This window comes from Numida meleagris, chromosome 1 (genome assembly GCF_002078875.1).
Source record: "Numida meleagris isolate 19003 breed g44 Domestic line chromosome 1, NumMel1.0, whole genome shotgun sequence".
Taxonomy (NCBI): domain Eukaryota; kingdom Metazoa; phylum Chordata; class Aves; order Galliformes; family Numididae; genus Numida; species Numida meleagris.
Genome location: NC_034409.1, coordinates 192271669 through 192286433, shown reverse-complemented (window position 1 = coordinate 192286433; position 14765 = coordinate 192271669). Strand labels below are relative to the sequence as shown.

Genomic DNA, 14765 nt, shown 5'->3' with positions numbered 1-14765 from the left:
GTGTGTGTGGGGGAGCCCAGCACCACAGGGCTAGGAAAATGAATAATTTGTGGTGGCACTGGCTTGGTCTGCATCACTGCTGACGTGCCCCGAGCTTTCCCCTCAATCAGCCCAGGAAGGCAGGGGGACTCTCACCTGTCTGTGTGTGGATGAGGAAACTGGAGTCGTGCTGGAGCAGGCGATAGGTAAGACGGCTGTTCTGCCCAGCATCCCGGTCACTTGCCATCACCCTCCCTACACTGCTGCCAGGAGCCTGGTTCTCAGGAACAGTGAAGAAGTATCGCTCCTCACTCAGCCGGGGGCTGTTGTCGTTCTCATCAGTGATGCTGATCCGTACGGTGCTGGTGCCTGTTTTCCGGGCCTCCCCCCCTGAGCCACTGCCTCCTGCGGAAGCCAGCACTGTGAGAACATAGAGGTCTCGCGTCTCCCGGTCCAGGGCACTTTTGACATACAGCCAACCGCTCTCAGACACAATGCCAAAGCTGGCAGCATCCCCATCTGCACGCAAGTGGTAAGTCAGGGTCACAGCTTCTGCATCACGTGCTAGGGCCCGCACCTGCAGGAAGCGAGTGGAGACAGGCACGCCTTCCCGCACCTCCACACGGTAGGTGAGTGTGTCAAAGATGGGCCCATTGTCATGCTCAGCTTGCACATGCACCAGGAGCGTGAAGGTGGAGCTGAGCTGGGGCATGCCACTGTCTCGGGCCACAATGGCCAACCTGTAGGCTGCATTGGCTTCATACTGCAGCACCCCAACGAGTCGCACCGCCCCTGATGAGCGCTCGACACTGAAGGTGCCATCGCCTCCTGACACCAGCTCAAAATTCACCTGACCATTGGCACCATTGTCACGGTCCTCAGCCTGCAAAGTGTACACTGTAGTCCCGGGCTCAGTGGCCTCCGGCAGCAGAATGGAGTCAGAGGGAGATGGGAACACTGGCGCATTGTCATTCACGTCTGACACAGAGATTTTCACACGGGTGTTGCTATAGGCCGGGGGGGAACCACTTCGGGCCTGGACATCCAGAATGAGGACTGCCTGGGATTCATGATCCAGAGGCAAGCTTGTGCGGAGCTGTCCAGAGTCAGAGTCAATGGAAAAGTAGCCATGAGGATCCCCCGAGGAGATGGAATAAAAGATGTCATCAGCATGACCTGCAGGCAAGGCAATGAAGACAGGAATTATTTGTGAACCTGGCCTTCAGCCCGCTACAGGGAGCAGAAGAGTTGGACAGTGCTGCCTGGGGCAGGCTCTGCTCTGGAGGTGTACAGCAGCACTGTGCACGTGTGTGAGCATGCACAGGTGCATGGGCACAAGTATGTGCACATGCATGAGCATATGTGGGAGCATGCACTGGAGCTGAGTGACACGGAGTGCACACTCATGCGTGTGTGCCTCTGTGTGCGGGGAGTTCCCAGGATGGCGTTGCTCTCCAAGGAAACGCAGTACCGGTGCTTTGAGACAATGCAGGGACAGTGAAAGCAGCTGCACAGGAAAGGGCTAAGCCCGTACCAGGAGGATTGTGGGCACGGACAGCCCCCACGCTGGCACCCTGCAGCACGTCCTCCGGCACTGTGAAGAAGTACTGAGCTTGCTCAAAGACAGGGGGCGAGACCGTGCCCTCCACGATGCTGATGTTCACGCGGGCATTCGGCTGCGCCTGGAGGCCCCCTCCGTCTTCCGCAGAGATCACCAGCTGCACGAGGGTGTTGGCTTTACCGCTCAGGGACCACGAGAGAGAGATGACACCTAGGAAAGAGAGCAGTTCAGAGCGCGCTGTGCCCACACCCGACTGTCTTCAGCACCAAAGGAACAAAGAGAATGAAAGGGGCAGCACACAATGTGTGTCACGGGGCAACTTGCCGTGGAAGAATTGGAATGAAGAAGACAAATCTTGCTGGGGAAGGTTCCCCAAATTCTCCATTCTTGATCTCAAGCCCAGCCCCGAGCTAAGCAGCTGCGAGGGCTGCAGTAAGCAAGCCAGAGAGCAAGTCTGGGGAAAAGGGAAGGATGGAGTAGGATTTCAGAGGTGGGGCACAGGGCGAGGGCCTGAGTATAGCGAGGACAGGCTGGACCTATGCTGTGAGGAGGCTCCTGGAAGAAATACAGAGCTGAATGACCTTCCCAGACAGGCCCTACAAAGGAGGTTGCCCTGTGTTACGGTGGCCAATAGGCATGTTTCATTCCAGACACATTCTGGCAATCTGGGGACTAGTGTGGGGAGACCTGATGTCCGTAGTGAGCACAAGACACCATCCTGTCCTTTTGAGAGCCTCTGGCTTCACACAACCAGGCACCCACTTCCCCAAGTGGAAACTGTTCTGGCTTTGGTGGCCGAAGAAGGCAAGCACTGAAAAGTCAATGAGAAAGGTTACACTAGTAGAGAGATATAAGGGAGGAGAGTAAACTGAGCAGGGGAGAGGAGGGAATAAGGCAGGGACGAGAAACTAAGCAGGATACAGCTTGATGGGGCAAAGCAAGCACTGTGCAGGAGGAAAGGTGTAGCGAGTCTGGGATGACAACGAAGGAGAGGAAAGAAGAGAGCCAGGAGCAGAAATAAGGAGTCAGAAATTGAGACTGAGAATGGGCAGCCAGAGGATCAAGAAGCTGGAACAAGGAAGAAATGGCCAGGAGAGGAATAGACATATTCTGGTAGCATCATGCACAGCTGAAATGGCCAAGCAGTAACCCTCAGGCTAGTCTTCACATCCTCCTGCATCACACCGCTCTGCTCGGTGCTGCCTTTGGCTGGCTGTGAGTTCACTCTCACCTGTGTCCTTGTTGAGGGAGAAGAGGGGGGGGGAGTTCCCCAGCACAATGCGATAGGTCACTTTCCCATTTATCCCCTCGTCCTTGTCGTGGGCAGTAACACGCAGCACAGCTGTACCCGGCATGCTCTGCGTGCTGATGCTGGCAGCATACTCCAGTGGGTAGAACACCGGCCGATTGTCATTTATGTCCTCCAAGAAAACCTTCACATACACCATGGAGTTCAAGCCACCCTGTTGAAGAACCATAAAATCACAGAGCAGCTGCGGATTGGAAGGGATCTCAAGGATCAACATGTTCCAATCCCCCGGCTGCAGGCAGGGTTGCCAACCACTAGATCAAGTACTAGACCAGGTTGCCCAAGGCTCCATCCAACCTGGCCTGTAACACCTCCAGGGATGGGGCATCCACGACCCCTTGGGGCAACCTGTTCCAGCACCTCACCACCCACTCAGTGACCAGAGATGGGGCAAAGAGCAGGGCAAGAACAACTGTATCCTCTGTATGGTGCTGAGACAACAGCATTGCATACCCACGACCTCTGCAGCACTCACCCCATCGACAGCAGTGATGGTGAAATCATAGGCAGACGTGCCCTCGTCGCGGTCCAGAGGCTGCACAGTGCACAGATGCCCTGTGTGCTTGTCGATGCTGAACTGCGTTGGGACCACACTGCCGATGCCAGAACCAAGAGAGTAGGAAAGGGACCCAAACAAGCCGCTGTCGGCATCAGTGGCTGTCACCTGGATGGGGGAAGGCACTACATGAGCAAGGCAGCACCACTGAGACCACCAGCCCAAGCAGAGTGACCCAGCCCACCACCATCACCACCTCCACAACCCACTGCTGCCCTTCATTCATGGCCCACAACCACTGACAGCTCTCAAAGCTGGCTGCAGTGAAACAGACTGACCATTATGCCTCAGCCCTGCCATTCTTGTCCCAGACAAGGTGACTTCCACTGCAGCACTCCCTGGAGGGCCCATGGGTGCCTGGAGCAATGGGCAGGCAGCAGTGGGGCACATCGGAGTCAGCCTATGCTGGCATATCACTGAAATAAGACACAGGGCTGGGAAGCACAGGCTGTCAGACTCATAAGAGCTGCACCATGCTTACTGTCCGCAGTGCTGCCGCAGGTGTCTGCACACCAGGGGTGGTTTGTTCCAGGTGTAACCTCTGTTCTTGCACCCCTGGGGCAACATCCATGACCCAGATCCACTGACTTCCCTTAGCAAAGGAAAGGTTGTATGGGAGGGGGTGCAGAAGAGCATACAGATGCCAAAGATCTAGCAGCCAAGCATCCCCACTGCACCCAGCCTGAGCAGCCAGACAGGGACAGCCCATGCTTTTGCAGCTGCTAGACTTGGCCTTCCGCTCGTTCTCTTCTGCACGGACACTTAAGACAAGTCGGGAAGAAAACCCTCCTTCCCCATGTCCCGGGTTCCATCCTGTCCTCAGAGCTCTGCACCCAGCAGCCCTGGGCTCCGAGGAAGATGATGGGCTGGCACTGCCCTCTGGCAGCCAGGCCCACCCGAACCTGTGGCACAGGATTTACAGCAGCAGTTACAGACACAGCAGGGGGATTAAAACAGCTCCTGCCTGCAAAATCCCACTCCGTCTTGGGTTCCCTGCAGCTCAGGTTAGCAGAAAACAGCTCATTCCCCCTGACCGCAGCATCACTGCCCATGGCTCGTCCACCAGCTGGGAGCTCTGAGTGGAGAACAAAGCTGGAGCACGGAGCCAGGAGGGAGGCAGCTGGGCCAGGCCCGGGTGAAGTGGAGTTCAGGCCTCGTCAGCCACAGCTCCTCCCAGCAGCAGCGCTGGGGCCTCGGCTCCCGTGAGCAAGAAGCGCAGGAACGTTGCACACGCGCCAAGGAAAGGGCCCAGCTGGGGGCTGCAAACAGTTCCTTCCTACGGGCAGGGCCCCCAACCTGAGCCGCTACCAGATCCTTGGAGATGGAGGAACAACCGGAGAGCACAGAGGCTGCTGGGCCAGGAAAGACAAAATGAAGCAGGCAGAGGAGACGCATCCCCTTCATCAGACCTCATGTTCCTGCCCCTGGGAGCAGAGGCAGCACCTGGGGGAGCCCCTCGCCAGCTCTCTGGCCCAGCACCCACAGCCTCGGGGAGGGGAGTCAGCACCTGCAGCACCTCCACCAGTCATCCTGCCTTGAGGCCTGGGCTCCCCGTCAAGGGAGTGGGGAGAAGCTGAGAGCACACTGACCATGAAGAACACTGTGCTCCTCGCAGAGGGAACGGATTCACTCCTCAGCCCTATGGCACCCCTGGAAGATGAACCAGGAAACAGGATTCCTCCTCTCTGCTCCAGCTGCAGAGCACGCAGAGCCTCAGGTGCCATGACAGCAGCCTGTCCAGAACACACTTTGGGGAACTGGCCCCACTGCCTCCCTCTCCGTTCAACTTCCTCCCTCTCTCCTGTCCCAGCTCCCTCTGATGCTGCCGCAGCAGCATTGGGTTAGAGGTACTTGGAGCTTCTGGTCCCAGGAAGCTGGAGGTGTTCAAGGCCAGGCTTGATGGGTTTCTGGGCAGTCTCATCTAGTAGCTGGCAACCCTGCCCACAGCATGGGGGCTGGAACTAGATGATCTTTGAGGTCTCTTCCAACCCGAGTCATTCTGTGATGATTCTACCACAAAACTCAGGCACAGGGAGTTCAGAGCAGGGCTTGGCTGTCTGCAGAGGGTCATGGGGCAGGCTGGGCTGAAGCCACTGAGTGCATATGGTCACTGTGTGCAGCAGAGGCTGAGTATCTGGTTTGAAGGGCCACAGGTGAAGTGCAGGATGAGTCTGGATGGGATGACGACACACCTGTGTCGTTCAGATCAGAATCCATCTAGAGACCCAAACATCAAGCTGAGGCTGTCAGGGAGCAAGAGGAGGGTTTTAATCAGGGATCTAACAATAAGGACAGACAGACAGCAGCAGCTGGAGTTGCTCATCTGAGAGTATAAATCTGACTCTCACCCTGCTGAAACATGTATTTGAGTTACCTGTACTCTGGCTCCATGCTGAATATCATTACGGGAGAACTGCCCTGTACCACTGCACTCTAGCTGCGTGCCATAGGGTTTAACTGGTAGCATTCACAGCCACTGCAGATGGAAACACACCTGAAATGGTTAAGCTGCTATGATGGCTGGGATAGGCACAGTGTGGCAAATCAGTAATGTCTTTCCTTCAAAATGAACTGCTTATCTCTCCCGGAGTACTCTAAAATGTACGTCAGCTGCTTTAAAATACCGTACAGGGAGAAGCTCTACAGCACAGTACAATGTTTCCTGTAGGCTTCTCTGGCCAAGGGTGCTGGTATTTCCAGAACAGCCCTACCTTCCCCAAACTCTGACAGTCTCTGTCCTAAGACAGATCCACAGAGGAAGTTATCTGAACTCCAGCTTTCTGCCACAGGAGGTGGGTGGGATTTTGGGAACGGGAGAAGCAGATGAGCTCTCACTATTACAAAGCATTATACTATCTCCCTGGATGCTCTCCGGTACTCAGAGCCATCTTCCTGCAGGAGTGCCTCATAGCAGCCTGGCATCAGAGGCAAACCTAGCTGTAGAGCCAAGGCATACTCAGAGACATTCCCCATTCATGTGCACTTGGCAGTCTGCCTCACCACCCTGCTGCGCTGCCTCAAGAAGCAGTGACTGCCTGTGAACAGAGCTCTAGCACAAGCCCTGTTTGCATACAGCGTTCAAGAGTGTCACTGCTCGTATCACCTCCCTTGCCCTGCTGGTCACACTTCTCTTGATGCAGCCCAGGATACAGTTGGCCGCCTGGGCTGCAAGCACACATTGCTGGCTCATGTTGAGTCTTTCATCAACTGACACTCCCAAACCCTTCTCCTCAGGGCTGCTCCCACGTTATTCTCCGCCCAGCTGGTATTTGTGCTTGGGATTGCCCCAACCCAGGTGCACAACAAGGATGAATGGTTTTAAACTAAAAGAGAGGAGATTTAGATTAGATATGAGGTGGAAATTCTTTACCCAGGAGGGCAGTGAGGCCCTGGTACTGCTGCCCAGAGAAGTTGTGGATGCCCTACACCTGGAGGTGTTCAAGGCCACGGATGGGGCCCTGGGCAGCCTGAGCTGGTGGCTGGCACAGCAGGGGAGTTGGATCTAGTTGATCTTTAAGGTCCCTTCCAGCTGAAGCCATTCTTTGATTCTATGATTGCTGGTGAGAATGAACTCCAGCAGATCACCTTCCCCTGTTGGCTCCTCTGTTGCTTTAAGAAGAAAGTCAACAACATACTCAAGGAACCTCCTGGATTGCTTCTGTTATGCTGGCTTGTCCCTCCAGCAGATACTCGGGTGGTTGAAGTCCCTCATGAGGATCAGGCCCTGCAAAGGTGAGGCTGCTGCTATCTGTCTTCAGAGAGTCTCATCGGCTTGTTTTTCCTGGTTAGGTGATTTGTAGTAGACACTCACTGTAACATAGCCTTTCCCAGTCCTCCCTTTAATCTTAACCCATAAGCCCTCAGTTGGCACTTCATCCACCCTTAGGCAGAGCTCCATGCACTCTGTCAGCACTTCACACGAAGGCTACTGACCCTTTCTCACCTTTTCAGCCTGTCCTGCCCAAAGAGTCTGTATCCCTGCATTGCAACACCAAGTCACAGGAGCCATCCCACCACATCTCCTTGATACCAACAATGCAATAGTCCTGCCCCTGTACACATGTCTAACTCATCATGTTTTTTCCCCATACTGAGTGCTCTCAAAGAGAGCTTTCCAGCCTGCAGCTGTCCCGTTTTAGCCTGTGGAACCCCATTCTCCAAAGGGAAATCCTTTGTTGAGGAGATAACAGCTTCACAAACACATCTTGCTATTGTGCATGCAAAGTGTTCCTGTCAGCAATCAGCTCCTTGCTCTTGAAGAAAGAGGGAAACTGAGACTCATCTTGCTCTAGAGCAGCATCAAGCCAGAGTTTCTGAGCAGAACAGGGCAAGTGCCCGCACTTGTCTCTGGGCCTTGTTAAGATGTGCTTGGCTGCAAGCATGGTGTTTATCTGGAATCTGCTGCAGTTGTGCACAGCACATACAGCATTACGTCTGCTACATTCCCTGTATGCCTTGCTCTCTCATTCTGCCTACAGCACGCTACTAGGACAGCCCAGCCTTCACTGGGCATGCTACTAGGACAGCTTCCTCGCCGCCCTGGGAGATGAGAAGGAGCCAGAGGGGATATTTTCACGTATTGTGCACCACACAGCCTTCTCTCAGTCCAGGGGGCACCAGTGTCTCACAGTACTGCACACCGTGCTACCCATGGCCAGATCCAGTCTGTAACAGGCTATTACACTTCTCCTGTGTTCTGCAGCATACCTCATCCCTATCTACCTCTTGTGTCCCGCACTGCTCCACCATGTCCTAGGCCCCATACAGATGGTCGCATGAATTCTCTGACCGGTACCTTTCTGTTGTCACCCCGCAGCAGTATCTCCATCACCTTCCAGTACTGTCGGCTTCCTCCACCATCTCTTATCCAGACATGAAGTAGAGCCCCAAAGTTCTTCGGGGGCTGTGCAGAGCTCACACCTGACTAGGGGCTGGAAAGCACAGCCAGGGCTTGAGGCACTCCTCGCCTCTCATCGTGTCTGCCACCTCCCTTGCAGGACAGCTCACAAGAAGAGCAACATGGCTCTTCTTACCAGGGAATCTCATAAATGTTTATAAACATCTAAAGGGAGGTGGGAGGTAAATGGATGAGGTCAGGCTCTTCTCAGTGGTGTGCAGCAATAGGACAAAGAGTAATGGCCTAAAACTTGTACAAAGGAAGTTACATACTAACACACAGAAGAACTTTTTTACAGTAAGGGTGACGCACTGGAAGAGGTTGCCCAAAGAGGTTGTGGAGTCTCCTTCTATGGAGAAATTCAAGACCCATCTGGATGCCTACCTCTTGTAGGGTACTGCTTTAGCAGGTGGTTTGACTTTTGAGGTCCCTTCCAACCCCTGCGATTCTGTGGCCCCAACCTATTGAGGTGTGCTGACAGCACCCTGGTTCAGGGCCAGCCAGAGCTGGTCGCTTTCCAGCAGTGTAACAAAAATGCACTTTGCTCTTGATTCTGGGTACTGTGATGTTGAACTGTGTAAGTTAAGAATCCAACTACCCACATTCACAGTGAAAAATCTACCACAGGACTTAAAGCACAAGGACACTGATGACAATCCAGTAAGTCCCTGGAGTTGAAGCTGAGACAGTGTGCCAAGGAGGCAGCAGTACCCAAGGGAAGCCTCCAGATCACAGACCCCAGCTCTCTCTCACAGAGAACTTCAGTTTCCCAGGCCAACAAAGGGTGACACAGCTGGATCTGCTGTTCACTGACGAGGAAGAATTGACTGAGGCTGTGATAATCTAGTGACCATGAAATAGCAGCATTCAGGATGCTGGAGGGAGCAAGGAAGGAGAGTACCAGGATACAGACAAAGGACTTTAAGCAAGACCTCAGCTTCTACGGGGGCCTCGTAGGTGTAAGGGATCCCGTGAGCTCAAGAAAGCTGGTAAGCCTCCAGGACAGCATCCTCCAAGCACAAGAGCAGTCCATCCCAGCAGAGACGTTAGGGCAAAGCTGCAAAAAGGCAGCATATGGGAGGTGGACACAGAGGCAAGCTACAAAGAAAGAATTTATAAACATTGCCCAGGAATGTAGAGGTGGTGTCAGGTAAGTCAAAGTTCAAGTGGGGTTGAGACTTGCGAAGAAAATTGAGAATAAGAGCTTCTACCACTATGCTGGTAGTAAGAGGCTGAATAACGGCCTCCTGCTGACGAGGGTGGGTGATTTAGTGACAGCAGACACAGATAAGACTGACACTCAATGCTTCCTTTACCTCAGCCTTCACTAACAAAGTCTCCTAGGCCCTTCATGCTTAATGAAACGGTTTGGAGAGCTACTAGAAAGAGACTAGAACCAAGTCTGTATTTTTTCAGTGAATTCAACCAATGTGAACCCACGGAACCCACCCAACAGGCTGCATCCAAGGGTGACCACAGAAATGGACTTTCAGAACTGCTCTTTCAAACGTGGTAGAGATGAGGGGAGTTCCCTGACAACTGGAGAAAGCACACTACCTTCAAAAAAAGACTGAAAGGATGAGCGAGGGAGCTACCTTGTCAACAGTCTCCCTTTGGTCTGTGGAAAAATCATAGAGCAAATCCTCTTGGAGTATATGTTTGTCCACATATGAGACTGAGAGGGCAACAGCCAGGAGGTGAGGGGCAGCAGAGCACCACGGGGCTCTGCCCTGGGCCCTCTGCTACTGAACAGCTGCTCTGCGTGCACAGGGGCACTGCCAGGAGCAAGGGATGGGATCAGCCCCTGCTCTGCTCGGCGCCTGCTAAACCGCATCTGGACACCACTACTGGTTTTGGGAAACACGAGCACGGGAAAAAACTCGACACACCGCCCAGGTTCAGGGAGGGCCCTGGGGATGGAGTTCAAGAGCCAGAGCTGTCTGAACACCAGGAAGCACTTCTGCACAGCGAGGTGACACAGCACATCCACACGCTGCCCAGAGGCGGCAGAGTTTCCCTCCGTGGAGATCTCCCAGAGCTGCCAGGACACGGTGCTGGGCTCTCTGCTCTGGGTGTCCCTGCTGGAGCAGCATTGGGCCTCAGAGATCCCTCCCAGCCTCCCCCACCTGGGACTCTGGGAGCAGCTGCCCTGCAAGGAGGGAGCTGCAGAGGGACCAGGGCTTGCTCGGCCTTCAGGAGAGCTCTGGCCTAGCAGCAACCCACCGGCTCCCATGGGGAGGTTACACACAGCCAGAGCCGGGCTCTGCACAGTGCTTCATGGCAGAACCAGGATCCAGGGTTCAGGCTCCATCCAGGGAAAGGCTTTTCCCCACGAAGTCTGTCTGACCCCACACCAGGCTGCTGCAGTACAGTCTCCATCTGTGTGGGTGTTCAAGGTGAATTTGGATAATTGCTGGATAAAGCCAAGCGCAGCCTGGTCTGACCCCACAGCTGACCCCACTGTGAGCAGGCAGTTGGACCAGAGAGCATTCAATGTCTCCAAGCCCTCAGTTACTCTGTGACTCTGCTTCAGCTGTTGCACCCTTTTCCCAGCACAGGCTGCTGGCCACTAGCAAAGGCAGCTAACTGGGCTATATGGAACCTTGCTCTGCTGTACTGTAGCTGCTCTTTGGCTCCTTGTCCAGCACTCAGTGTAGCTCTGCATTTGTTGCAGCCAGTCCAGTCAGTTCCAGCTGTAGATTCTCTCCCTCATCTTTTCTTAGTCACATACAGACCAGTTCACAGTTCTTCCTCTGAGCCTGTATACTCCTTCCCTGTACCTGTGGGGGTGGGCAAATACAAGACATCTGGGAGGGCTCCAGCAGCAGAGTCCATAAATCCCTGTCAAAGTTATGGGCAAGGGGCTGCAGGACTAGCTGGGTTCTCCTCAAATATCTGCATCCCTACAAGAAGGCAAGAGCCTTGTGACAAGCTGAAGTACCACCCCACAGGTATGTCCCACTACAAAGGTCTGCAGCTGCCTTCGCTTCTGTTCATAACCCACAGCAGGAGTCACAGCATGCTGAGGTGCTGTGGGGAACAGCAACAGACACAGATTCCCAGAAGGTTTTCCCAACAGAATCTACATCACTCAGACACATAAAAATGCCCAGTGCCAACAGCAATGGCTTAGCATATTAGACCTCACACAGCCTCCACTCACCAGGGTCACACAGCAGAACGCACACACTCCTGCGCTCATTGTCCACTCCCTTAATCTCACTTGCAGACTACCTCTCTTTTGCCATGCTGCCTTGGCTTCACCTGACACCCTGCAATCAGCCTGGGACCACCTCTAGCACTTCCTGAAGTTGGTTTTTTTTTTTTTTGCAGAATTCTGCCTCAGGTGTTCTCACAGCTCCAGAATTCCCAGGGTCAACTTTTCATATCATTATTTCCCTTTCTGGGCTCTGCAAGGGTAAAGCCCCCTTATGCTGGCACGTGCTGAGAGTTCCAAGGTGATGTGCAGCCAAATAGAATAAATACTCCCTGGAGAGGGGAGAAAGAAGCAGGAACCCCTTTCCCACAGGCCATGAGAGATCCAATGTATTTGGCTTGGAACAGGTTTACACTAATCTAAAGATGCAGCACTGGCTTCCCTGTCTATCTATGCCATCAGTCCCTGTGGGATTAGTCACTGCCAGACCCAGGCTGCAAGGGCCATAGCCACCCCTTTGCCTACAAACAGCATGAGATGGATGCTCCCTAAAGGAAGATGGGGCAGGACTTACGTAATACAGGTGTACTGCCTCACTGACAGGCACAGTGCCACACAGTCCAAAAATAATGGGCAGAGCCAGGCGCTGCTAACAGGGTCCATTGACAGTCCTGGGCAAAGTGAGCAAAGAATCAAGTCCAGAGTCCTTTGCCAGAGCAAGGCTAAGGACAAACGTAGATAAAGCCAGAAACAGAACTGCGGTTAAGGCTAAAATAAACACACCCAAGGGGATCTACCCTAGTAGATGAGCTGCCTAAAGGTGGGGTTTGGGCTCTATTTAAGAAGCAGGATCAGGAACAGGGCTGGAGATGAACACACTAACACAACTCCAGCCAGGCTGCAGTGCCAGACCTGATCCTAAATGGAGCCCCTGGAGCCACAGGCAGATGGTGTGGGCTGGGGGTCCCAGGTGAGGCTAATCAGGGCGATTAAAGCCAATTAGTGCTCTCAGGACCCCATCATTCTCCACCATCTGCCTCTTTTAGGAAGGTCTTGGTTTGTGCTAGGCAATGTCGGTCCCATATTGTTCTGTAGCATGTACTACTTAGCCAAGATCATGCAGCCAAGTCATAGAAGAGCAATGGTCAGAAGGATTCTATTCCCTTCAATTAATTGATTATTCAGTCCCAGTTCATACTTGAATTCTGAAAGGATAGGCTGGCAACTCTAATGTTATTTGGAAATACATTTCATGCCTGTTTTGGTTTTGTTTTGTTTTGGTTTTGGTTGGTTTGGTAGTTGTTTTGTCTTTTTCCCTTTCTGTTTCCTTCTTACATCAGATGAGGGAAATAATAGAATACAGGACCACTCTCAACAACGCGTGGTACCGCAGCACAGACCACAAGCTGGACAGTAAGGAAAAAGCTGATGGAAGGGAACTAAGACTTTGCTTCCTGAACAACTGAAGCAAGAGGTGGAAGAAGCAGGGGAAACTGAAAGAGGGTGCGCCCCTTTGCTATGATGGACCAGCATGAGCCAGGAGTAAGCGTCACAGTGCTGCTGAAGGAAGTAGGCAGCCTAGAGATCCAGCTGGAGACTGGGGCCTCACACAAACAGCATCCTTAAGGGAAAGACTGCATTTCACGGCAGCCTTTGGAGACAAATGTTTGCTGTAGGCAGTTGTTAATCAGTGCTGCAGCCATGCTCCAAAGCAGGACAGGGGAGAGGGAACAAAGACACTCAAATGCTGATAGTGGCTGAGTGGGCAGTAAGCCCTTACAGACAACCCCAGCAGGATGTCTTGTGTGTTTGACAGCCTCTCCACGTCTACTGCGTCTGTGTGTGTGACAACTGTAAAAAGGATGAGCATGTTCTTAAATCTGTATGCATGCTGAACGGCGAATATTTGTTTAAGAGATTGGCCAGATACTGTATAATCAGACCTAGGAATATCACAACAGACTTGTGAATACTGGTATGTAAAAGGCACGTCAGTAGGAGAAATGTGCTAACTGAAAAGCACCAAAAAAGTAAAATGTTAAAATACAGTAGCTATAGTTTGGCACAACTACCATCTCTGTGCCAGGAAGGAAACCCAGGAAGAGAAAGGATGAAAGCCAGAGGGAAGAAGATTAGGATGGCAAAAGTAAAAAGAACTGCATAGTTTGGTGGTAGCATATTGGTGAGATACGCCAGCATCATCATTACATTAAAATGTCAGGGTAAAGAAAAGGAACTGGGAGAAAGAGAAAAATATAAAATGTACTGTTTCTTTCCTAGAATGAATGCAATTGAAATGGCACGTGCCCCTGGAGACCCGAGAATGTGTTAAGGAAACCAGGGGAGGAACCTGATGCTGTGCTTTCAAGACTTTTCTTTCATAGAGACTACAATCATTGAGGGGCTCACGAAGTACAACTGGGGCATTTTCCAATGAAATCACTAACTGACCACCGTAAATACATGAAGAACTTGCTGTCTGCATTCAGCTCCCAAATGGATTGCAATCCGGCCAGGGATCTCAAAGACAATATGAAGGACCACTGCTGAGTGATTCAGGGACCTGGTGACACAATTAGATGGAGAACGGCAAGGTCCTGAATCCCTGCTTTGCCTCAGGCTTCACCTGCAAGTGGATATTGTCTTCCTGGCCTTCAGGAAGGCCTCTGACACTGTCCCCATAAGATCTTCACAGAAAAGCTGCTGAAGTATGGACTGGATGAGCAGACAGCGAGGAGGGCTGAAAAAAGGCTTAATGGTAGAACACGGAGGGTAGTGATCAGCAATGTAAAGTCTAATTGGAGGCCAGTAATGAGCACCCCAGGGGTCAATACCGAGTCCAGTCCTGTGTCACATCTCCATTACTGATCTGGATGATGGGCAGTGTACCCTCAGCAAATCTGCAGGAGACACAAAGCTGGGAGGAGTGGCCGATACACCACTGTCATGCTGGCATCCAGAGGGACTGTGACAGGCTGGATAAATGAGCTGACAGAAACCTCCTGGAGATGAACAAGAAGGACAAAGTCCTGCCCCTGGCGAGGAGCAGCCCCAGGCATCAGGATGTGCTGGGACCACCCATCTGGAAAGCAGATGCGCATAAAAGCACCTGGGAGTCCTGGTGGACACGCTGAACATGTGCCAGCAATGGGCCCTTGCTGCTCAGATGGGTCTTGCTGCTCTGGGCTGCATTAGGCACAGCACTGCCAGTAGGTCAAGGAAGGTGATCCCCCGCCCCATTCAGCTCTGGTGGGGCCTCACCTGGAGCACTGGGTTCAGTGCTGGGTCGCCCAGTACAAGGGAGGC

General features: G+C 52.9%; 1 protein-coding gene across 4 annotated transcripts in view; it reads right to left on the bottom strand.

The window, feature by feature from the left end:
* Window positions 1-14765, bottom strand: part of DCHS1 (dachsous cadherin-related 1) — a 52494-nt gene that overhangs the window by 24006 nt on the left and 13723 nt on the right. For all 4 annotated transcript variants that reach the window (XM_021383666.1, XM_021383679.1, XM_021383673.1 and 1 more), the window contains 4 exons: window positions 3325-3513; window positions 2772-3003; window positions 1514-1750; window positions 136-1155 (listed from right to left, as the gene is read on the bottom strand). In XM_021383666.1, the coding sequence (XP_021239341.1) occupies window positions 136-1155; window positions 1514-1750; window positions 2772-3003; window positions 3325-3513 (1678 nt within the window). The remainder of the gene's footprint in view (window positions 1-135; window positions 1156-1513; window positions 1751-2771; window positions 3004-3324; window positions 3514-14765) is intronic.